This window comes from Prunus dulcis, chromosome 2 (genome assembly GCF_902201215.1).
Source record: "Prunus dulcis chromosome 2, ALMONDv2, whole genome shotgun sequence".
Taxonomy (NCBI): domain Eukaryota; kingdom Viridiplantae; phylum Streptophyta; class Magnoliopsida; order Rosales; family Rosaceae; genus Prunus; species Prunus dulcis.
This window is the reverse complement of record NC_047651.1, coordinates 14,081,297-14,105,546: the sequence shown is the minus strand read 5'-3', so window position 1 is coordinate 14,105,546 and position 24,250 is coordinate 14,081,297. Positions and strand designations below refer to the sequence as shown.

At 38.4% G+C, this 24,250-nt stretch overlaps 4 protein-coding genes across 4 annotated transcripts; 3 read left to right on the top strand and 1 right to left on the bottom strand.

Annotated features, from left to right (window-relative positions):
- Nucleotides 1-2,874: 2,874 nt before the first annotated feature.
- On the top strand, nucleotides 2,875-6,416 carry LOC117619094. Its single transcript, XM_034348924.1, has 3 exons — nucleotides 2,875-2,946; nucleotides 4,318-4,557; nucleotides 6,245-6,416. The coding sequence occupies exons 2-3, from the start codon at nucleotides 4,318-4,320 to the stop codon at nucleotides 6,317-6,319; spliced, it is 315 nt and encodes a 104-aa protein (XP_034204815.1). The 5' UTR covers nucleotides 2,875-2,946; the 3' UTR covers nucleotides 6,320-6,416.
- A 721-nt stretch (nucleotides 6,417-7,137) lies between these two features.
- On the top strand, nucleotides 7,138-12,741 carry LOC117619893. The gene is made up of 6 exons (XM_034349950.1): nucleotides 7,138-7,248; nucleotides 8,010-8,285; nucleotides 8,370-9,021; nucleotides 9,111-9,310; nucleotides 9,888-10,132; nucleotides 10,653-12,741. Exons 2-6 carry the CDS (start codon nucleotides 8,014-8,016, stop codon nucleotides 12,509-12,511), a joined length of 3,228 nt encoding a protein of 1,075 aa, XP_034205841.1. The 5' UTR covers nucleotides 7,138-7,248; nucleotides 8,010-8,013; the 3' UTR covers nucleotides 12,512-12,741.
- Nucleotides 12,742-13,334: 593 nt separating this feature from the next.
- Nucleotides 13,335-14,955, top strand: LOC117619973 (transcription factor DUO1). Its single transcript, XM_034350050.1, has 3 exons — nucleotides 13,335-13,525; nucleotides 13,762-13,996; nucleotides 14,415-14,955. The coding sequence occupies exons 1-3, from the start codon at nucleotides 13,335-13,337 to the stop codon at nucleotides 14,925-14,927; spliced, it is 939 nt and encodes a 312-aa protein (XP_034205941.1). The 3' UTR covers nucleotides 14,928-14,955.
- A 365-nt stretch (nucleotides 14,956-15,320) lies between these two features.
- On the bottom strand, nucleotides 15,321-17,376 carry LOC117619987. The gene is made up of 4 exons (XM_034350068.1): nucleotides 16,823-17,376; nucleotides 16,124-16,285; nucleotides 15,926-16,034; nucleotides 15,321-15,759 (listed from the first exon to the last, which is right to left on the bottom strand). Exons 1-4 carry the CDS (start codon nucleotides 17,165-17,167, stop codon nucleotides 15,542-15,544), a joined length of 834 nt encoding a protein of 277 aa, XP_034205959.1. The 5' UTR covers nucleotides 17,168-17,376; the 3' UTR covers nucleotides 15,321-15,541.
- Nucleotides 17,377-24,250: the final 6,874 nt, after the last annotated feature.

Sequence of the window (24,250 nt, the reverse complement as noted above, 5' to 3'; positions counted from 1 at the left end):
AAACATCAGGTATAAATTTTAAATAAAAAATCAAAACAACCAAGCAATCAATAGCCAAGAGTGCAAAAAACAAAAAAACAAAACCAAAAAAAAACAAAACAAAACAAAAGCAATCAACAAAGACTTATGAACATCACATGAATTTATCAACATCCCATTTTGATCGGATATTGAGAATTGTTTTAATGCATCCAACATTTGATTCCTAAATCATGTTTCAAGAAAAACAATGTCATAATATTGAGGTTTTAGCAAAAAAAACAAAAACAAAAACAAAAACAAAAGCAATCAACAGCCAAGCAATTAACAAAGGGAAGAGAATATGATCATTACAACCAAACAATCAACAATTCTTTCCATCAGCTCCCACGTAGATTTTAGAGAGGCATGTTCGTCAATGTTCTATGTCTCTGGCAATACGATGTAGAGGAGTTTGTATTTTTCTAAAACTTAATATGAAGAGTGGTGGGGTGTGTGTATAGATGTACTAGGGTTAAGTATTAAGTTGGATGACTTTTTTATCTTTTTACACAATAATAAAATTACAGCTTAATGATTTAAATATTGGGGTGAAGAAAGAGAAGTGTGGGGTTTAAATAGAAAATCTCTAATTTAAATATTGGGGTGAACAAAGTGAAGTAGGAACTGAAGGAATGGGTTCTCACGTTTCCAGCTAAAAACCGTCCTTTCCCCCTTTCTTTTTCTTTGGAACCACCAACTACATGGGGAAAGAAGAGATCAAAAATTCAGCCGAGTTCTTAAAAATTCTCCAAAAAATACTATGAACTCATAAATACATGTATTTTCCTTTAATCACATCCAAAATTCTACAAATAGTTTTGAAGCACCATAAAATTTCCAAGATCTCACAAACATGATCTTTATTTGGCATTTATGCTAAATCTAACAATGAATCAAGAGCAAATTGACAATGACTAAGAAAAAAGAAGAAGCAAGTAATAAGCAAATAAATGTACCTTGTAGGCCCATTAGGAGGATCTTAAGGCCCCTTATTACAAGAGCAATCTCTCTTGCATCAATTTCTCCCATGCCACTCATTTCTACAATGGAATATTCTTTTACTAATTTTACTTGTGTCTCAATTTTTATTTTCCCTTTCTTTCTCCGTCTCCTTCCACTAAAACATGAAAACTGGCTCCAGGGTTCTAAAATGATAACCATTACAAAAAGAAGAACCTGTATACATGAGCAATATTTATGTTTTGTACTAGGAAAGAAATTTGGGGAGGCACTTAAATATTTGGGCGATAAAGCCGATGATGGCATTAAATAAGTTTATTTAGCTACAGACAAGTCGTTCACATGTTAAGTTTGTTTAGCTACAGACAAGTCGTTAACTACAGACAAGTCGTTCACATGTTAAGTTTGTTTAGTTACAGACAAATCGTTCACATGTTTCATTTGAATTTACAAAGACCACACATATAGCTGTTACGAAACTAATAAAAAGATAATTGAAACAACTCATCAATTTTCATGTCATTTCACGTGATGGAATATTCTAGATTTGATTTTTAACATGCACTTCCCAGTGCATCAAGAGGCTTTCAAATAAGTTTAGCTAGGTAAAGAATTTTTATAAAATACCGATAAGTCCATTGTTATAACGAGATTAATTTAGGCCACAAACCGATGATTATATTGAAGTTTGCCAAACTAAAAACAAATCCTTAACTAATTTTGCGTGAATACACAAAGAAAATGCATGTTTACAATTTTTTTAAATGCTAACTGAACACTATACATCACGTTCTTAATATCTTTAAGATTTCATGTCACAGAATATTCTGCATTAAACTTTTTTAAAGAAGAAATCTTACAAATTGATTACAAAATTCATGCGTCGGGTGTTAGGTGGCCAGAATTTTGTTCCTGACTCACCAGTGGAACAATGGTAAGGGGAAATCTAAGAAGATAAGCAAAATGTCATATAAATTGGAAGTTTTGTTTCAGAGACTGAAAATACACGACTCCATCTCACCCATTGGTGTTGTCATTATTGTTAAATGATTTCCATTAAAAATAATAATTGTAAAATAATGAAATTTTTAAATATGATTAAACAAAGGTCATTTGAATGTTCCTAAACATTCCAAAGAAAAATGATGGTAATCATATTGGTGTGACTTAATTTCCTCATTTGCTATAGGGAATTGTTGGCGCATGAGTTGACGTTTCAGTATTGATTAATTGTAAAATTTGTTTCATTTTCTATTTCTAATTTCCTATTGTAAATAAAATTACTTAAACTCCAAGGTTACTTGGCCTTCAAGGGAGAAGAATACACAGAAAATCCTCACAATTGTTTCCCTTATTTTAGCATGGTATCAAAGCAATGATCTTGCGATTGCTGTCTAACTAGCTAGTATAGTTCATGCAACCCACGATTTTAATACAGAAAAAATCACAGGTGCAAATAAAAGAAAGAATCAGTAACAAATCAAATGCATAAGAACAGAACAATAGAATACCTTCCCTCTTATTTCTCTCCCTTTTTTCTTTCAAAGCTTCTCTTTCTTATACTAGTAACAATAACATAAAAACGAAAAATATTGCAACAGAAAAACAAAAATCACAGAATCGTTGTGAGATATGAGAACGTATACACCCACACTCAATTAATTGTTTTTGAGTAGTGGCGAAGACCAAGCCACGCCACGCCTTGGTTTAAGTTTAGTTTAGTTTTGGTAAGTTTAGTTTATCCCCTGATATTTAAGGGAACCAAGCCACGCCTTGATGGTCAACGGATCCAAAGTTTTGTTTAACCATAGGTTTTCCCACTTGGGCCTGGTCAACGGAGCCAGTCCCTTTTTATTAACCTTAATTTTCTGTTTGCAATAAGGCAATGACAAGCCTAGCTCACTAGCTAGCGACAGGACAAACAGACACCATTGTCGTCGACTCAAGAACGTTAACCACCGCCAGGTTCTTTATACTCCACTCCTTCTGCAACATTTTTCCTGTCCCGCATTCAGTCAGAATTTTAGTGTTTCTTTTTTCTTTGGGAAGGGGGAAGGGAGTGCAAGAGTTGACCTCACTCGACTTATGTCTTACCACATTATTTGGTATTAAAATATGGTACAAAAATGTCGTCTTCATCATTATTCATAAACTTATTTGAGAGTAATTGGGTGTATTCGTTCTCATCTTACAACACGATTCCGTGATTTCTACATGACCGCATATTTTCAGAAGAAGATTGTATACTCTTTGCACTTAATTAGTATAGTTACAAAAAGATGCCATGATAGGAGCTAAATGAGTATCAACAGATGCAGGTGACCCAACAGGGCTTTGAGCATTTTCTGTAGTACCAGCAGTTTTCATGGCAACAACCATTATATATCAAGATTGGACGCGTGAGAAATTAAAAAAAAAGAGTCATAGAAAAAGCATTCAAGTTTTAAATTGAATTTACACTGTGGTGGGAAAAAGTAGGGAAATGAATCTCCATTATTTGTTGCTACCCTTTTCACATGTATTTATATACATGTGATATACTCACTTTCCAGTCTTATAGCTATATCCATAATTGACTGTCTAAGATGAAAGGGACTTGTAGCTCAAGTAGTTAAGAGTATTTACTCTTGCACCCGAGGTTTTAGGTTTGATTCCCCCTCCCCTAATATCGTTTTTATCAAAAAATAATAATACTAATTGACTGTCTAAGATATTGTGATTTACAATGGATCCGGAAACTTGATGATAATCTCTTTGAACTTGATGATTTCTTTTTGAGGCTCAGCCGCTTTATCCATTTTGGGTACTCAAATGAATGCATGGGTTGCTTTATATGAACTCCTCCATGAAGCAATGACTGATCTCTATGGGATGCTCATGCGCTTCATCTGTAAAAAATAAATTAAGTAAATTTATTTCATCCTGGCTATTATTTTTTAAGGAAATTTGTCAACGCGCTTAACAGTCTAAATTGTGAGGCATCTACACTACACCTCAAAATTGATTTTTCCCCTTTGCCCTTTTCTGAAAGACGACAGCGTTTTATTGAAATATTAAGACGAGTAGCGATCAACGAGAAGAACATGAGTTTACATTTGGAGGCTCCTAAAATAAATGAATCAGACATATAATGATCTGAAAATAAACCCAACTTTTTAGTAAGCCCAAATCCATGACAATATTTATGTGTAGGCCCAATATCTGTGCCCATAATCTTTTTTGGTCCCAAAATGAAGAAAAGCCCAATTCAACAGTTAAACCCAACACAATCAGATACTTTACTTGAATTGAGTCATTCCGAACGAATCAAAACCAGCTGCTTTATAATCATCGCAGATGCAGGAGGAGGAGACTCTGGAGAGTGGAGGAAGTGGTGGTCGCGGTGGGTCCCGCGCTCACTTGTGGTGGGCCGGGGCCAGCGCGGCCCAGTTGGGTTGGGCCGTGGTGTCGTCCCGGAGAGGTTGCGCCGGAAACTCCACGACGATGCCTTTCAAGGCCTTTGCCGTTGCGTCCCTCTACGTCGGCTCCATCGCCACCGCTGGCGTCGCTGGCCTGCAAGCCTCTGGAATCCGCAAGGTTAGCTCTCATCTCTCTCTCTCTCTCTCTCTCTCTCTCTCTCTCTCTCTCTCTCTGTGTCTCAGATTCTTAGGGGTATATCAATCACTTTGGGAAATGTTTTCACTGTGAGTGAAGCACTGCAATTTGCTACAAGTTGTATCAGTGTGGCATGTATGTATCTGTGTTTTGTATTTCTTGTGTAATTACAATTACGCCCCCCTGATTGGATGGTATTTGCAAATATATACGCCCTTGTCTTGCTTTCCTTATTTTTCTGTTTTTATATATTTGGCATTTGCAAATATTCAGAATTTCATTTGTCAAATTTTAATATTAATAATATGCAATGAAGCAAAATGCTTGTGAAGAACAGTTTTACTGAATAACACAAGTGTAAGGTTCTGTTCATTTTGAACTTTGAAGTGAAGGATTAGTCTGATTGCTTGGGGAAAAAAAACCCAGAAAAAGAAGTCGATGACAAGTAGATTGCATTTTTGGGTAATGGGAAGGTAGTGTTATAGAGACAGATGTTGTCTTCCTGAAAAGAACATTTTGGCGAAGAAAGGAGTATAAGGGAATTGGGCTCTGTCATGTGGTGCATTGAGTTTGCTGTGACGAATGATATGAGCATTTTTTTCCCTTGTGGGCTCTTTTTGAATGGATAGCTAGTCCAGCAATCCTTCTCTCTTTTACACTTAGTTTCATTTTTATCAGTTTTTAGATGTTTTGGATTTGGGGTGTGCCTCTCATGTACCTACAATTGCTCTTCCTTTTGTGTTCTTATGGTTCTGAGACTTTTCTCCATCCGCTATTCGTCATCTTCTTCCTTTCAGATATTTTCATGGAGGAGGGAGAGGTCGGATTTGGTGCAACTTATATCTTAGCTACAGTGTCTTCCTCTTAACTTGAGCTACTCTCTCGAGACTGGATACCGACTATGGTACAGTTTATCATTGAGTCTTTGAGCCGAATTCATGATGTTTTAACTTAGCAAGGTTTGTTGCTGAATTTATTAGCTTTCGTTAGTGGTTTTGTGGAGTAGATCCTTTAAACTGTTTATCCCTTGTTCTCTTTGAAACCTCACGGCCATTGGAGTCCCCTCATTACCTAAGTTTAGACCTATTGTAAGTTTGCCAAGTTTAGACCTTTTTCAGCCCTCAACCCTGATCTGAATAGGTTTCCTAGTTGCAATACCGAGAGTGGAACAACTTATCAGGTTTGATATCTAAGACTGTTCGGTCCTTATTCTGTCTGCAACTTGTTTTACCTTTTCTCAAAAACATGGACGCTACTTAGTAATTAATGAAGGTGTCCTAAAAGAGCTGAGATAACACCTCAAAGTCTTACATAAATCCTTACTGTCTAAAGATGAGAAAATTGATCATATAGTTAGATATCCTGTGGAAAGTCAAGGAAATTACCAACGAGCCTTTGATTCAATAGGAGTTGTCTCCACGTTCGAATAGGTCTCATATTAGACTCACATGAATACAAGGATGATATATATTTGTGGTGAGTTAGATACGTCATTGTAGCTAACCCATTGTAGTGGCGTAGCTTTGTTGTGGGTGAATTATCAGGCCCATTTTTAACACAGATTTGTATATATCCTATCATTTAGGTTGTTGTGATGTGTTCGGATCCTCTATTGTGATGTGTAACCTGAAATGATACATGTACTCACAGTCTGTAAGTTGTTTTACAGGTGGAGGATCTAGTAGAGCTGGGTGCAAACATAAGAACTGGACTTGGGGTACATCAGAGGACAAGAGACGAATAACCTTTCATTGTTTGGTTGTAATAATTTTATGTTTCGAATTCAATTTCACTTTTATTATATAAAACCAACACGTTTATGTTGGATTTTCATCTTGAAATTATTATTATTATTATTATTATTATTTTCACTGGATCACTCTTTTCCATTTGTAAGATGAAGTTACCAAACTCATTGAGAATTATCCATTATCTCACCACATTAATGTTCTATTTATAAATAATAAAAAACGTAAGTAAGAAAATATTTATTAAAGGAAAAGATGGATTTGGTGCAACAAAAGCATTGGCATGCCCAAACACAATGGGCAGAACATATGACACAACACCCATGTCGTGCTTAGCACCATAAGAAAATAAAGTGAGTAGGTCTTACATGAATTCTACATGGTTTTATGATTTAATGACCACAATATATAAGAGAAATGGGATAAAAGTTGAGATAATTCTTCAATCTCTAGTATTTTTCAAATCCAATTCAACCCAATTTTAATTATATGCATTGACACTATATATGACTCATTTTACATCTAATTATTTATGTTAATATCAAGTAAGCTTGATTTGTAATACACACGAAAAAATTCAATATCTCTAGGATGCGAGGGGCCTCTATTAAGAGCAACGACGAACGAACCTTTATGTGTAGAGATGCCTAAATATTCTAGGGCTTAGTCGTTTTTTCTGTACTTGTTACTCCTCTTATAAATAAATTATTATCGCCTTTTCCTAAATGACCGTATGAATGAATTATTGAGAAAAGTTGACCTGTTTTGCAAATACTACAAAGTTAGATAAAATAACACGTAGTAGAAAAAGAAGAAAGAAAAAAAGTGTGTACGACGAAAGGGTTTTTGGGGTTCAGTCCTCTCCTTCCGTTTGCAATCTCCACAGGCAGCGCAACCTCCCTCTCTATTTCATTTCCCTATCCAGGTAACCCTAATTCTAAAACCCTAACCCGAAAGTATAAACATATTTGCATACATAGTTGTCCATATGTGTATATTGCGTGATGTGTGCGTATAGCCATATAGCTCAGTTTGAGTCTGCGAAGGTTACATTTTTTCTCTTCGTTTTTTTTTTTTTTTTTGTGCTTTTCAACTGTGTTCGATTTATGAGAATTCCTGAAAATAGAAGTGAAATTTCTGAGAAAGAATTTACAGGAACTGGAATAGTTTGCTGAAGTTTTGGACTTTTTATTTGGCATGAATTAAATTAATCTTTCTGTGCTCTTTAGTTTTATCTTTTAATCGGGTTTGGGGTGTGGTTGTAAATGTTTAATTCAACATAGATAATTTGTAATTGAGCTCAGGGCGGCAGGGTGAGGTAATCATTGTTAAAAATGAAAATTTAAAACTTTTTAATCACACCAGCCTCTTCCTCTGGACAAGGAGGAGAAGGCTAGGTTTTCCCATTTTAAAAGAAACAGCGGAACCAACTCAAGAAGAAGGAAGAACACGAAAGAAATTTCGGAAGGAATTTCCAGGTCCAGCCTCTTCTTCTCGACTTAAAGTTAGACTGATTGGTTAACTTGAGTTGTGCTGAATTCACTGTTGCCTAAGAAGTAGTTTATTTTAAAGTTGGGCTTTTAAGGTTAACATCTGGCTTTTGCTCATTGAGTGCTCTGGTAGCATGAACATTGGTGTATTAGTGTTCCGTTATTAAATGTATCATTTCTGTTTTATCCATTGTAGGTAGATGGCTAGATGGGATGAGATTCTGTCCCTTCCTGTTCAGAGTCCACCAACACTGGAGTTTTCTTCTGCTGATATTGTGTGGTCAAAGGTGGAAGGTTGGCGTGACAATAAAGATAGAGTTGCTCTAATTCCATTTGCTAGAGTTGATGATTTTTTGAGGGGTGAATCCGCGAACAAAGAATGTCCAACAAGATTTCATGTTGAAGCAAGGAGGCGGCGGCAGGCAAAGACGCCTTACAAACCAAAGGTTGATGGTGTTCTTGAATATATTCTGTAAGTTCCACATTTTTTCCTCTGTCCATTCTAGCCAGCATTCCTGCCTTCTATCAGCTTAAATTATCTTCTTTAAATGTGTAGATATTGGTGTTCCTTTGGTCCTGATGATCATAGGAAGGGTGGGGTTGTACGACCTAGCAGGACTACTTATCTCCCAAAGAAGAAAAATGCTGGTCGACCAAACACCAAGAGAGGATGTACCTGCCACTTTATCGTGAAACGCTTAATTGCTGAACCCTCAGTGGCGCTTGTCATATATAATCAGGATAAGCATGTGGATAAGAAAGGGGTGCCATGTCATGGCCCGCAAGACAAGATGGCTGCCGGAACACGTGCTATGTTTGCCCCATACATCTCTGAGGACCTACGTCTTCGTGTGCTATCTTTGCTATATGTGGGGGTCTCTGTGGAGACTATAATGCAGAGACACAATGAATCAGTAGAGAAACAGGGCGGTCCATCTAATCGTGATGATCTTTTAACCCATAGGTACGTTCGGAGACAGGAGAGGATCATTCGACGTTCTAGATATGAATTGGATGCAGATGATGCGGTTAGCATCAGCATGTGGGTGGAAAACCATCAGAGTAATGTTTTCTACTATGAGGATTTCTCTGATGTGGACCCTTTCACTTTGGGAATTCAAACAGATTGGCAGTTGCAACAGATGATTCGCTTTGGAAATCGCAGCCTTCTAGCTTCTGATTCAAGGTTCGGAACAAACAAATTGAAGGTCCGTTTAGTTTGTTTAACCTTTTATTGTTAACTGCAATTGTTAATAGAATGTGCAACTAAATATGTTCATGTTTGGATGTTATATAGTATTCAGTTCACAGTCTCCTTGTATTTAACGACGACAACAAGGCCATTCCAGTAGCTTGGATAGTGGCTCCAAAGTTTGAAAGTTCCAATGCCCATAAATGGATGAGGGCTCTTTACAATAGAGTTCAAACGAAAGATCCTGCATGGAAGTTGGCTGGGTTCATTGTGGATGATCCGCTAGCTGATGTGCTCACTATCAGGTTGGCTTCTCAGTCCTTGTCCGAACTTCAAACTGACAATAGATGATTGTATTCGCTGATGTTTTGTTTGGTAGAACACAGTCCATAGATCATTTTCCATAGAAGTGGCAGTGTGAACCCAACTACATCACCACTTATTCCTGTTTCCAATGTATTCCATTTCAGTTGTTTACTTATGATCAGAAGATTTGTTTTCAGTTTAATATTATAAGCAGGTGGGATTCTCTCCTTGAAATTAATGCCCAATCTCTTGACTTGATCAGACTGTCCAGTCGATGCACTAGTATTGTGTGATTTGTTTGGTTTTGACCACTAGTGATTTAATTTCAACACATAGCCTTGCTATTGTCAAACGATGTTTAAAATCAAGGTTGAAGGCTATAAATAAATCTTATTTATTTATCCAATTTTATGAGGTGACCTTTTGGGGTTTGGGCCAGTGACAATAACCGCAACGATTTCAAAATGGAGCAGGCCACTTTGACATGATCTAGAGCTGTATTTATTTTTCTTGTTTTAATGGATAAATACTTGCATGATTTGAAGCTAAGTGATAATGTTTTTTCATTGTATTCAGGGATGTATTTCAGTGCTCGGTGTTGATAAGCTTTTGGCGTGTTCGTCATGCATGGCATAAAAACTTAGTAAAGAAATGTGTGGACAATGAGATGCGAGCTGCAATATCAAGAAGGTTTCATCAGACAATGGATAACATTTGTCAGCAACGAGGAACTGAGGGTTTGTTTGAGGACTTCATAGAAGATTTTCTAGATGAATCAGATTTTATGGATTACTTTAAGGCAACCTGGTATCCTAGAATAGGTTGGTCACTATCATCTTAAGTAGAGGTATATTTTGCCCTGTGATGTGAACGAACATGTCTCTTTTAATTGGTTTTCATCTTGACATACTTACATTTATGTCTATGTATGTATCTCTTAAGACCTGCCCTGACTTGATTGTGTGGCATTCATACGGGTTAATGTGCATATATATGCATACATACATATGTTCATAAATTTTACATATATAATCGCATAAATGTGTGGATGTTCATGTGTGTGTGTGTTTGTGTAATATATAATTTAGTATATGCTTTGCATGTAATATATACCCATTTGTATACAGGGGAATTTGATATCCTAAGAATTGACCTGCTGATTGTAAAGCAGTCTTTATTTGGCAGAAGATCAATTTATTGCGTGGGTTCAATATAATATTTAGTCTTGCAGATAGTGGCCTTTTTGTTTTTTTTCTCCCCTTTCTATTAAAAGAGCCTTTTTTATTTTTTATTTTTCTTTATTTTGAATTACTCATTCAAGAAAAATGTTTTTTGACATAGGGATGTGGATCTCTGCTCTACAAAATCTTCCACTTGCTAGCCAGGAAACCTGTGCAGCAATGGAGTTCTACCACAACCAACTAAAGCTTAGGTTGTTGAATGAGAAGAAACCTAGTGTGTACACACGAGTTGATTGGTTGGTTGACAAGCTGGGTACAAAAGTACATTCCTACTTCTGGCTTGATGAATATTCCGAGAAGGATGATTTTGCTCGATATTGGAAAGATGAATGGGTGAGTGGTTTAACATCTTGGCGTAAAGCGTTGAAGATTCCAGACTCCAATGTAGTCATGGAAGGTACATGTGCAAAAGTTTTTAACCAGCTTGATCAAGATAAGGCTTATCTTGTTTGGAACCCTGGTTCACAGTTCGGTATTTGCAACTGCAGTTGGGCAGAAATGGGCAACCTGTGCGAGCATGTACTGAAAGTTATCAGTGTCTGTCGGAAAAAGTCGGCTATGCCATCTATAAGCCTATTGCAGTACCACCAGGCCTTGATTGATATGCTGCACTGCCCACCTCATGATTCTTTGATCCGTGATCATGCTGTTTCTTTAGCCGTCTTTGTACAGAATCAATTAAATGGACTAGTTAATTTGGAAAGCTGCAATACCACAATGGATGTGACACCTTTTGCTGATCGAGATCGAGAATTAGTAAATGAGGAAGTAGTATCTCATAACGAGAATGATTGTGGGGATGGACATGTCACTGCTGTGAGAACCAAGGGTAAATTGGGTACTGAACAGAGTAATCTGGTAGCACGTGGAAATCGCACATGTAATGAGAGTTGTGGAGAAGAAGTATCTTGTGATGAGATGGATGTTGACCCATCATCCATCTGTATTTCCCCACCTGGGTTATATTCTGTTGACGAGGTTGTGTCTAGCAGTGTCTTCTCGGGAAGCAGACAGAGGTCATTGTTTAACACAGAGACTGAAGATTTGGCTTCCGCAGATGATGCTCTCACTAATCCGACTGGATATGAGGATGATATCTTAAATAGAAATAGGCAAGAAAATGCGATGGATGAGGACATTGATATCCCTTCTTCAACAATGGAGTTTGTGGAGCAATGCACAGTAACCCATCCAGATGATGACCACATCCATGATATTGAACCCACTGTTATTTGCAAGACATCTGATGACAATACTGTATATAACAAGATCTCCCCATCTGCATCAATTCCTGTTGAATTACATGTGGTTGAAGTAGCTGAAACTTCAGGTGTCATAACAGGAAATGAACAAATGGAAACAGAAGGAAAAAATGGAATGGAGTTTGCGGAACAATGCACATTAACCGATCCAAATGATCTCCACTGCAATGATATTGAGCCTGCTGTTAGAGCATCTGATAACAATATCGTAGATAGCAAGACTTCGCCATCTGCATCTGTGCCTGTTGAATCACAAGTGGTTGAAGTGTCTGAAGCTTCAGAAAGTGATAGAATAGAAATTGAAAGCAAGAATGGAAGCACCAGTAATCACCGATCATCCGTTGATGATGCTATCACAATTGATGGGGTTCGTGACAACTTGATAAATGGTTCTGATTGTAGTCAGTATTCAAATGCAGTTGGCACTTTGATGGCTGTACAAGGAGAATCATTGCTTAAATGCTCATCAACATCAAGTTACAACGAGGAACGTCTGCCTGTTGAGAATGGGGATACTGAAACTGTTTCTTCTGAGAAGCCGTCTTTTATTACTGAATCTCATCTTACTAGTACTAAACTTCTAAACGGTGCTGAAAGCATTAACACTAACAATGGGGTGATCAGCCAACCAGTTGCCAATGGCATCAATACTACTTCTGCTGAGGGAACAACTTCAATGGAGACTGCGGCCTTTTGACGAGTGTGGCATCCAGCAAACTTGTGACAGATGAGCTAAAATATTAGTGCTTTAGTTAGTCGTAGGGTTTTCTTCATGTATATACTCTTCAATAGATCAAATTGTAGCTTTTTTGTTCGTTGACCTGATTTGTTGTACCAAGTTATATGGCTGCTGACTTACAGCATTTCAAGGAAACTTTGAAAGCTAAGATATCTTGGCCCAATGGAAGTACCAAATGTATCTCTTTATATTGTTTTTGTGAAGGAATAGCATTTAGCCATGTGAACCACAGTCAATAGGAAAAGGAGAATTATTATAATGGCTGGTTTTGGAACTGTTTTTTTTCTTCTTTGAAATTTTTTTTTTTTTTTTGGTTACATCGGAGTTCAACCCTGAGTTCAAATTCAGGTGGCATGGGGTGAAGCCGCCACCACTGTGGTGGGAACCCATTGGCTTCTTCTTTGAAATCTTCCAGCAGTCCTATAAGTATATCCTACCAAATAAATGTTTAATTTCTCGGGAATTTTTAGATATTTTTTTATAAAAAAAAATTGAGGTAAAAATGTCAAAAGAAACAGGGCTCTTTGCTTTGATGGTTGGAAATTAAAATAAAAAATAAGAGAGGGCCATTTTCGTAACTTCATCGGTATGATTTTGAAACAGAGAAAAAAGTGCGAATGTGGGCTAATTAGTGGACGATGGCATTAGTAACTGCCTTAACCGCCACTACACAAACGATAAGAAAATTACAGAAAGTGCTGCACAACTTATAGAAAAGCTTTTGCAAAGAAAGTGACAAAAGTAACTCATTTTGTGTCTGAGTAAGGAGAAAGAATTCTGAATGGAGGGTAGAAGAGAAGAGGGTATAAGGAAAGGTCCATGGAAAGCAGAGGAAGATGAAGTTCTGTTAAACCATGTGAAGAAGTGTGGCCCAAGAGACTGGAGCTCCATTCGATCCAAAGGCCTCTTGCAGAGGACTGGCAAGTCTTGCCGTCTCCGTTGGGTCAATAAGCTTAGACCCAACTTGAAGAAGTAACCCAACTCATCATGCACCATTTCATTTTCTTTCTTTTTAAGTTGTTGCTTATGGTACATTGTTTCATGCAAATGATATGTGACGAAGATTTTTTTTTAAATAGGTTCTTGGGTTTTGTTGCTGATTAAGATTTCAAAAATGGGTTGTTGGGTTTTGTTGCTAATCAGGATTTAGCATATCTGTTGTTGGGTTTTTTTGCTAATTGTATTTGGAATTTGTGTTTGTTTCTCAGTGGGTGCAAATTCTCACTAGAGGAGGAGAGGTTGGTGATAGATTTGCAAGCACAATTTGGGAACAAATGGGCAAGAATAGCAACCTATTTGCCTGGGAGGACTGACAATGATGTTAAGAATTTTTGGAGTAGCAGGCAGAAGAGGCTGGCTAGGATTCTGCAGGCATCAGCACCCTCCAAGTCACACAAAAACAAAAGGGAAGGCCCTGTTTATGATGAGGTTCTCACTTTGGAGGTAAATGACATGTTACTTCTAGACAGAAGAAAAACCTAATATTGGTTTTCTGGATGTGTAAATGACAACTTTCTTTCATTTTTCTTTAATCATTTTTGGTAATGGCTGCAATTGATGTCCTTTGCACATGTAGAGACGGGTTTTTTAACAGTAAGAAAATAAGTTTTTCTACTTATGCACTTGAAATATTCTGTCTGAAATTGTTTGCATTTTCATGTTAGCCCCATTTAGAAGTTTTAATTTGTTCAACTTTTGGTAGTTAGAGTTACAAGAACAAAAAAATGGAAGCCAGATGAATAAATCTTGACGAAAAAGATGTCGTTATTATTGTTATGGACCTACGGTTCCTACAAATGTAAGTATTGCAATTAATTGTTAATTATGTTATTGGTTTTTTTTTTTTTTCCTTCCTCTCTAGGGTCCAAAGTTCAGTTGTTCATCAGAGGGAGAGTCATCATCACAGGCTCAATCATGCTCATCACCACCTTGCTTTGGGAACTCCGAGATTATCAAAATGGTGCCACTACCAGATCTTGTTAAGCCCAAGTTACTTGCTCTTAAAGCAAACCCTGTTCAACAAGAGCTTGCCCCAACTGAGAAGAATCCATGGATTGAGCCCCAACCACTAATCCCTTTTCCGCAAAACCCACAACCCCAAACAGACCTAGAATTCTCATTAGAAACCCAAGAACTCTTGGCAAGATTTGACCCCTATTTCGACATGTTAACGCCTCTGGTTGCTTCAGAACTTGGAAATGGAGGAGAACAACTTCTCATGGAGCCCCCATTTCTCGAACCGGTAGGAAGTTGTGGAAGTGGTGAAAGGGACAAAATTGGCAATCCCATAACCCCGGACTGTGTCTTCGACGACTTACCGGTAGACATGTTTGATCAGATTGAACTGCTTCCAAACTCATCAGAGCAGCATTGAATGGCAGTAACCTTGTAACTCCAAGTTTGCATGTAGGATGTGGAAACTAAACACTAACTTTGTATTAGTTTCTTTAGCTAGAAATTGACAAGGTCTAACTGGCATGATAATTTATTGTTACTGCCATTATTTGTACTAGACATTGAACTGCATATAATAGCAAGTCAAGCTGCCTCTGCCATTCTTTGTCCAACAGGCATGATATAGTTGCTTCTTCTTAAAGATAGGTACTATGCTTGCATTTACTGTAACTCAAAACACTTATAGAACAAGAGTAAGAGAACTTTCTTTGAAGGTTTCAGTCATTTTTCAGTTGTTAGTGATTGAAGTAGCACATGATCATATTGATAAAGGGGAGGGGGGCGGTGTTGTGGGGGTGAAGGGAACTTGTTCTGGTGTAAAAAAGAAGCTTTTGTTTCATTTTTTTTAAACCCGAGCCCTTCATGGCCTGGTCGCAAATACATGGAACTGAAGTTGCAAAAGAAAACGTAAAAGAGAAACTATTGTCTGATCAATTTGTAAACCAGTCAGGCCTGGAATGAATTCCAATAATTGGAGTTTTGGTGTAAAAATGCAGTCAAGCACGCTAGAAAGAAGGCAATATTACACGGTCGTTACTCTGATGGTAAGCTTAAATCACCTGTCTCCGCAATTTCAAGCGAGTAACTGAGACCAGTCTGGCGAAGATTTTTCACTACCTCAAACTTCCCAGCAGTTGTTGGCTGGTCTTTGTCAAAGACAGGCCTTCTTAGTTCTGAATATGCACAGTAATTGACTTCATAAACTGTGGCGCCCTCTAGGAATAAAGAAATTGATGAACCAACTCCTTCACCTGCACAAAGATGCTTTTATCTTAGATTCAAAAGGCGTTTCCTTGGGAAGAGGAACACATTGCTGGAGTTACTAAAGAACAAATATAAAAAGCTGCCAAAAATTTCCAAAAACATAAAAGAGAAACTAAAAACTCAAGAAAGAGTTGAACCACATATGCAGCCTACCATGAGTGACAAGGAGCAGATTTTCTGTAGGGTATTTATCTGCAAGGGCCAGAATGACCTCAGCGTATCTAGCCCGTGCACCCGTCACACTCTCTCCCCACTGGGGCAACTGGAGTCAACCACAGAAAGAGGTTCCATTAGTCAAAACAAAAATCATTTATGTCCACATTATGCATACACCAAGAAATTTCCAAATACCTCTTTGTACACTCGTTCCACAGTTTGATCCACTGTCCCAGCTGGGAACAAAGCCTCAAGCTCTGGTATATTGAAACCCCATCGTTGTCCTTCTTTTGGAGCCAAGTCGCCACGGATGGCCTCCTTGTTCAGCATCTCACATAACCCATATTCAATTGAGACCTGTAAAATGGACAAACAGACTGAAACCTACATGCCATTGTTACTCCACATATTATTATCACCAAGCTTAAATATACTAAGGCTGTGTCTGTACAACACTTCTCTTAGCGTTTTCAATATCTGACATGTTATGTTGTCAAAACATAAAGTACAACTCTTAAAACATAAGTTTTGATTCAGAGTCCGATAAGATAATATGTGAGACATCAAATACTTGATTGTCAATTTATATACATAACTCTCCCAATTAAGAACAGTTATCCTGCGCTTGAGATTATGCGGTCAAATCCCCCCCATTTTCAATATGGCTTGTATAAAAAATGAAATAAATTTTAAAATTTTAAAAGAAAAAAACTCTCTCAATCGATCTACGTCACATATTGTTGTGCCCAAAAAGAAAAATTACTGTATATATCTTATTATGCAAGCAAACTATCAGAATAGGACCTAATCCACATACATATATATATATATACAAATTTGATTAAATAAGCAATCACAATCCTCAACATGTAATAATAAAATATTGGGGCCCACCTTGAGCTTAGAAGGATCGACAGGGAGGGGCTGGTCGCTTTCGTATTTGGAGAGAGTAGGGTGTTCGCTGGCGGAGAGTGCGGTGACGACTTGAACGGCGGTCTCGACGCAGCGTATGAACGGTGAGACGAAGACCCGATTGATTTGGAATCCGAGATCGGATCGGAGCTTCGTACCCGTGCAGAATGCCCGATCCTTGCCCGCTTGGACCAGAGGCGGGTCCCATGGTCTCGCTGCCTGCGACACCCAGAGAGGCTCGAAGTTGTCGATGCGGTCGCCGTGGCGCATGACGACAACGTTTTGGAAGCGTTGCACCGCGGTTTGGCAGGAGTCGGGCGCGTCCATATCGGGAGATTTTGAGGGAAGTCGGAGAGAAAAGTATAAGCAGAGAGTTTTTTTATTTTTTATTTTCTTCTTCTTATTTTTTTGTTTAAGAGGAATTTTTAGAGAGAGAGAGAGATGAAGACGAACGGTCGTCGCAGTTACGTGCTGGTAATTAATCCATAACTAGCATATTATGTTTAGGTACCACCAAAACACTATATATATATTCTTGCATTATTGATGGTTTTTGGTTTTTTAGTAGAATCTGATTCAAAGGAGACTTTAAGCAAGAATCTGATTCAAAGAATGTGGACATGAATAGAGTGTTAAGCACAACACCATCTATTATTGGCACCGGAGTTCAGAGCCAATTAGTGGATCAAAAATCTATGGTTGACATTTATACCATATTAGGATATTTGATCCAAGTTTGAATATCAACCATTCAATTTTGACTCCAAGATAGATAGATGACTATGGGGGTGACTAAAATGACTTCACGCATGGGTTCTTTTTTATTATTATTATTATTATTATTATTATTATTATTATTATTATTTTCTGAATGGTCGTTTGGATGTGGAAATTTTGAAATGGTGACAATGATGATAGTGGGAGTGGTTGTGGTGACCATGTTGTCGGGGGTCGTTGTCGATGATGATTGTGGTGGTGCATGGTGGTAGTAGTGGGGGTAATTGTGGTGTGACAATATTGTTGAGGATTTTGTAATATTAGATTAATGCTAAATTATTAAGAAGGACAAAAGTCACAACCCTTAAATGATAATTAAAGAGTTACAAGACTAACTTTAATTTACAAGACTAAACATGGATATAAAAATAGCAATGAGCAATCAAATTTGACTGTTTAGCCATAATGGTTATCATAAATTTAATCAAATATCCCGAGGTAAGCTTTACTAAGAGCAGCTCCAGCACTGCTTCAAACTCGGGCAAAAGGCCCCCCGACCGAATCCAAACAGACTCCAGCGCGAGAGAAGAGGCCCGGGCAAGAGCTGGGTCCCACCAGCTTAGGCAGGCCCAACGGCAAGGTTCGCCTGGGCTTTAGCCTGAGGGCTGTGACGTCAGCGCAGGGTCATTCAAATTTTTTTATCGTTGGCGCGTGAGTTTCACGCGCCAAAGGTAAAAAAATTTGACTTCCGCACGCTAACGTCAGCGATGACGTCAGTGCTGACAGAACCCAAAGGGCATGTGCCACGTGTCGCAACTGGGATGCTCCGATCTTTTTTTTTTTTTCAGAAATTCGACGGTCCTCTTTTTTTTTACTAAAAAAATTCTGAATTTTTTTTTTAAAAATACCAAAAAATTAAGTATTTTTTTCCTATAAATACCTAACCATTTTATTTACTTTCCACACCAAATCTTCATACAATTTATTTTCCATCCAATATTTTTTACTCTCCCCTCACATTATTCACTTTCCACACCAATTCTCTATACAAACTCTTCTCCTTCCAATATTTTTTACTCTCCACTCACATTTTTTAACTACTTTCCATTTGTAAACAAAAAAAATAAATGGCATCTTCTGTCGAAACCGGAGGCTAGTGGTCAACTCAGGAACATATTGCGTTGTGTCAGTTTTAGGTGAACATTAGTCATGACCCTATCACGGGCAATGAGATGAAATTCCATCATATGTGGAGCAAAATTTATGGAGAATTTTGTCAAAGATCAGGTTCCATTCAGACCGAAATGGCGTTGTCTAGTAGATGAAAACTTATGAATAAAGAGTTAGGGAAATGGAGAAATGCCTTGACAAAAGCAAGGGAGAACATTCGAAGCGGTCAAAATCTATCCGATGAGGTAAAATATTTATAATTGCCATTTTCATCAATTTAATGTAACTTTTTTTTTTTTTTTGCATATTCTATTTCTTTTTCTTGCATAATCTTTTTTTTTTCTTTTTGCATTTCCAATTTGTCTATATTTTCTTGCATAATCAATTTTATTCTTGCATTTCAAAATAGTTTATATTTTCTTGCATAATAATTTTTTTTTTCTTGCACTTCCAATTATTTATTTTTAATAGATCATACAAGCACAAATGTGGTTCGGTGCCATGGGGCAAGGCAAAAAAAGTTTCGTGCATTTTCAATGTTGGGAAGTTGTGAAGGATTGTTCGAGATTCAAAATTATTCCCACCGGTCCGCGGTTGTGTTGAATGAGACGCCGCTCCACGATTCACCATCAACCGATTCGCCATTGGACTCCCCAATGGAAACGGAGTCACCACTCCCACGTCCGCCGAGACCTATTGGGAGAAAGGCGGCAAAGGCCAAGAGAGGGGGCACTTCGAACAATGAATGTGTACAATTATTGGAGCAAATAGCTAAGAACACCTCACTAAGAATTGAGAGAGACTTGAAAAGAGATGAAGTGGACAAGGCACGAGAGGAAACATTTGCAATTCAACAGCAGCATGCACAAGAAAAAGACATGGATGATAGAGAGATGAAAATCATGGCCATGGATACGAGCCATATGTCTCCTGAAACAAAGGCCTATTGGAAGCATAGACAAAGGGATGTGATGAGAAGAAAACTTTTCCATGACGACGGACCTAGCAATATGGATTGGTTAAATGATAAAAACCATTAGGTTGTATTGAAACACCTTTGCCATATGTTGTATTGTTGTATTGTTGTATTGTTGTATTGTTGTATTATCCTTTAATTTGTTGTATTGTTTCCTTTTCATTAAATAAAAAAAGCATTAAATAATATGACTATTTATTAAAAACATTTGAGCATCAAAACAAAGATTAATTAAAACCAAACCTTAATTTATTGCAAACAACACACAAAACAAACCATACATAAAAGCATAATAATAATAAATAAAAGCATAATTCCAAAAAACACCACACACAAAATAAAGCATAATTAAAAATAAAGCATAATTCCAAACAAAGCACTAATCTTGACTTCATCCATTGTGATTGCCTTTCATCTCCCACAAGTGCTCGATCAAGTCAACTTGACGTCTCTCGTGAACATATGAAGATTGCATTTCTTGATAACGATCAATCATGGGGTTATTGAATCGACCATCGCGAACTAACTGTTCGGGCTCCATTTGTAAGAACCCAAAACAAAATATCAAAAAGAAAGAAAATATCTAAAAAGGTAAGGAAAATATCTTTTAGCGAAATGACCAAATTGCCCTCGCATATTTTAATGGGGAAAATTTGACTTTTTAATCGGGAAAGAATTTGGGAATTCCGCCTACGCCATTGCGTAGAGCGCGGCGAAAGGAGTTCGTAGACACGGAGTAGACCCGAATCGGAGCCGTAACGAAGAAGTTATGGTCTAAAAAATCGCGAGGGGCAAAATGGTAATTTGGTCAAAAAGTCAGATATTTATATCACTCTCTCTCCTCTCCCCCGTCAGCTCTCTCTCTCCTCCCGCAGCTGCCCTCGCCCGCGACCTTCCTCCCTTCCCGACGCCGCACCGGCCGCCTCGCTTGGAGTTGATCTCCGAGACCGGTGCCAAACAAACCAGCACACGACGGCCGACGTTTCCTTACCCACCTCCGCCGCTGCTGTGGTCGGAATCGGCTGGAATCTGCCATGGAAGTCGACGGTTCGTCCGAATGCCATCCGAACTTCCAGCCGCTCGATCTCCTCCGTTTCTCAACCAAATCAGTCGAGTGAGGTATCAGGAGCCCGACAGAATTTTAAAGGAGACCTCCGAGGGATCGAAGTAGCTCGGACCATCTGTGAGTGGACCTTCTTTCATAATTCAGATTTCATAAATGAATTGATGTGCTTTTATATGAATTGATGTGCTTTTATATAAAATAGATTTTATAAATGATTTTATATAAATGAGTTTTATAAATGAGTTTATTTGAGTAAGTTTCTTCATTCAGTCTTTGAGTAAGTTTTTATACGATTTTGAATATGATCAGTACAGTAATAATTCTATAAGTCGGTGCTGCTTATTTACCAGTTACAGAAACAGAGTTTGAGTTTTGAATCAGTTGAGACAGCAGCACGACTTGAGTTTTTCAGTTGTGATTCAGATTTTTCTAAAGGACTTTATTTTTAAACCACCTCGTACCCGTTTTTCTTTATGGTGATTACCCAGAGTCGGACCGATGTCTACGGACATCCAGTCTGATTATAGTTCAGTCAGTGCACTTGACTTGCCTCACAAGTTTCGGGGACGCTCGGACCGTGAGTGCCAGGATTTGCGGCTCGGCAGACTTGGTGTCCCGAGACCTGCCGGGATTGCGGCTCGGCTGACTCTGTGTCCCCGAGACCTGCCAGGATTGCGGATCAGGCTGACTACGGTCCCCTGTATCCTGCCAGAGCGACTCGAGTTGACTTGGTGTCACCGAGGAATCTGCCGGCGGGACAGGCTGATCATAGCCCCCTGATTTCGCCAGTTTGCGGCTCGGGTAGCCTGTGTGACACCCGAGACCTGCCAGGGAATTGACGGAAATGACAGGGGTACAAACTGGTGGTATTTCAAAGGATTTTGAGTTTCTTTTATTTAACTATGGTTTTCAGTTATTTTAAGTCAGTTTTTCTGATTTTTCAAGTATAGATACCTTTATATTCGTTCAGTTATGAAAGATCTGAGTACAGAGTTTTTATATGCGTTGGATTTCAGTACTTTTATGAAAGCTTTGAATTCAGTGGTTTGTATGAAACTTTCAAGTTTGAATATGACTGATATAGAATGCCTTGAATTGACTACGCGTGATATAATAAGTAAGTATTCATTTTTATTTAGCTAAATTTATTTTACCATGGGGGATATTATGTTTATGAGAATTGTTTTGAAGAACATTATTGTTGCTTTGGTCCACTCACATTTTCAACCTGTTTTTCGCCCCCAGGCCGTAGAAGTACGCGGGATCCACCACCGGGCCAATCATAGTTTCTGCGCCAAGGTAAAGTTTTGCAAAAGATCCTTGCAACCTTGAAAACCCTAGAAAATGCTCTGATATCATGTTGAACATAAGGAATTGAGGTTGGAATCTGTTTTTTGACTTAGTCTGGCTGTTGGTAGGGTTTCTGAGATTATTTGACAGGTGAAAATTTTGGGATAAATCAAAAATACAGGGGAGGTTCTGCCGAATTTTCGGCAGAAATCTGAGGAAATTTAAAGAGAAATTGAAGTCAGAAGGGTAAGAAGGTCATTTGTGCCCGACATTTGTCAGGTGTCGGACACGCACAGGACTTGGCTCGAATTCCAAAGTGGAAATTGGGTCGGGTCCTGTCAATTTGGAATCAGAGCATAGGTTTTACTTCCTGTAGACTTCGCACTTTGTGCATCCTCGTTCTCTTCTCAAGTTGGGCCCAAATGGTGGTGGTATCAGTAGGAAAATCAGATAGTTTTCTAAGAGGTTTGTAAAGAGCCGTATCTATCGTACCTAGTAGGCAGGGAAATACTAACACTCAGTAGACCTTGGAGAAGTTAGCCCAAGCTATAGTCAGCCAGAGATCCATCCGTGAGATGGGTGGATCAAGTAAACAGGAGTAAGAGCTATCCATTGGAATAATAATGGTATCTAGCAGTAAACAAGGATTGAGTTGAAGGAGTATAGCAGGTCATAGGAAATCCTGGTTGTTTCACAGGAGAATAAAGTTTTGGGTAGGATGTGATTAAGAAGTGATGTTAAACTCCTTTGACCCGTACGAAGTAAACATTTTGGGAACAGAATATGATAGTCAACCTTATTCATGAGTCTACAAAAGGTGTGAACACAGGAGTTTTGCAGCAGGATAGAGGATAACGGTTGAAACCGAATACAAGAAAAAGGATTCACGTACTATTTCTAGTAATAAACAATGGGAAGTAAGAGGTAGTATCTGGTCATGATAAAGTTAAAAAGCCTCCATCCCAGGTATTGTAATTAGTTGGTGGTGATGTCTGTCCCAGCCAGATAAGGGGCAGACTATGGGGTGCACGCTGTACACAGTATTGGGAAGGAGATAATCTTACTCAGGAAGAGATCAAGAGAGATACTACAGTGGTGATTACAGTTTTCCAACATCGAACGGCCGCAGACTTGGAGGCCATCGAATTGGAGCTAGTGGTAGTAGAGAAACCAGCTAGGATGGTAATATTGCAAATGGTTTTAAGGCTGGTGTAGCCAAAAGTATGGAGAGACATAATGAACTACAGGTTCAGAATGAGTTAAGTAAAAAGATGCTGGTTTGAGGATATGCCTTAAGTGACAATTATTGGATTTCCTTGAATTAGATGTTTCCAATAGATGCCTTACTCGAGACATGGTATGGAGCACCCAAGTACGAAGAAAGAATGCTAAGTAAGGTTTATCGAAATCTGGAAGTGTTGTAATCCGGGATTGACAAGGAGTTAGGCAGATATTGGAAGAAGGATTTTCAAATAAGTATTCTCGATAATTATCACCTGAGGAAGGTGAAATGAGATTTAAGGAAGTCAGGGAGCCAAATCCTAGCTAGATTGGACCCAATAAGATTACAGAACGTGTAGAAAATAAGCAGTCCAGATTTTTTGAAGAGAAAGTAATTAGCTTTCAGTGAGATGTGCAGTGTAGTAACCCGAGTAGCCAATGCAGGAGCAGTTCTTCTCCCCTCCTGGAAGGACAGAGATGCAAATTTCGAGGACGAAATTTTTATAAGGGGGGTAGATTGTAAGAACCCAAAACAAAATATCAAAAAGAAAGAAAAAATCTAAAAAGGTAAGGAAAATATCTTTTAGCGAAATGACCAAATTGCCCTCGCATATTTTAATGGGGGAAAATTTGGCTTTTTAATCGGGAAAGAATTTGGGAATTTCGCCTACGCCATTGCGTAGAGCGCGGCGAAAGGAGTTCGTAGACACAGAGTAGACCCGAATCGGAGCCGTAACGAAGAAGTTATGGTCTAAAAACCGCGAGGGGCAAAATGGTAATTTGGTCAAAAAGTCAGATATTTATATCACTCTCTCTCCTCTCCCCCGTCAGCTCTCTCTCTCTCCTCCCGCAGCTGCCCTCGCCCGCGACCTTCCTCCCTTCCCGACGTCGCACCGGCCGCCTCGCTTGGACTTGATCTCCGAGACCGGTGCCAAACAAACCAGCACACGACGGCCGACGTTTCCTTACC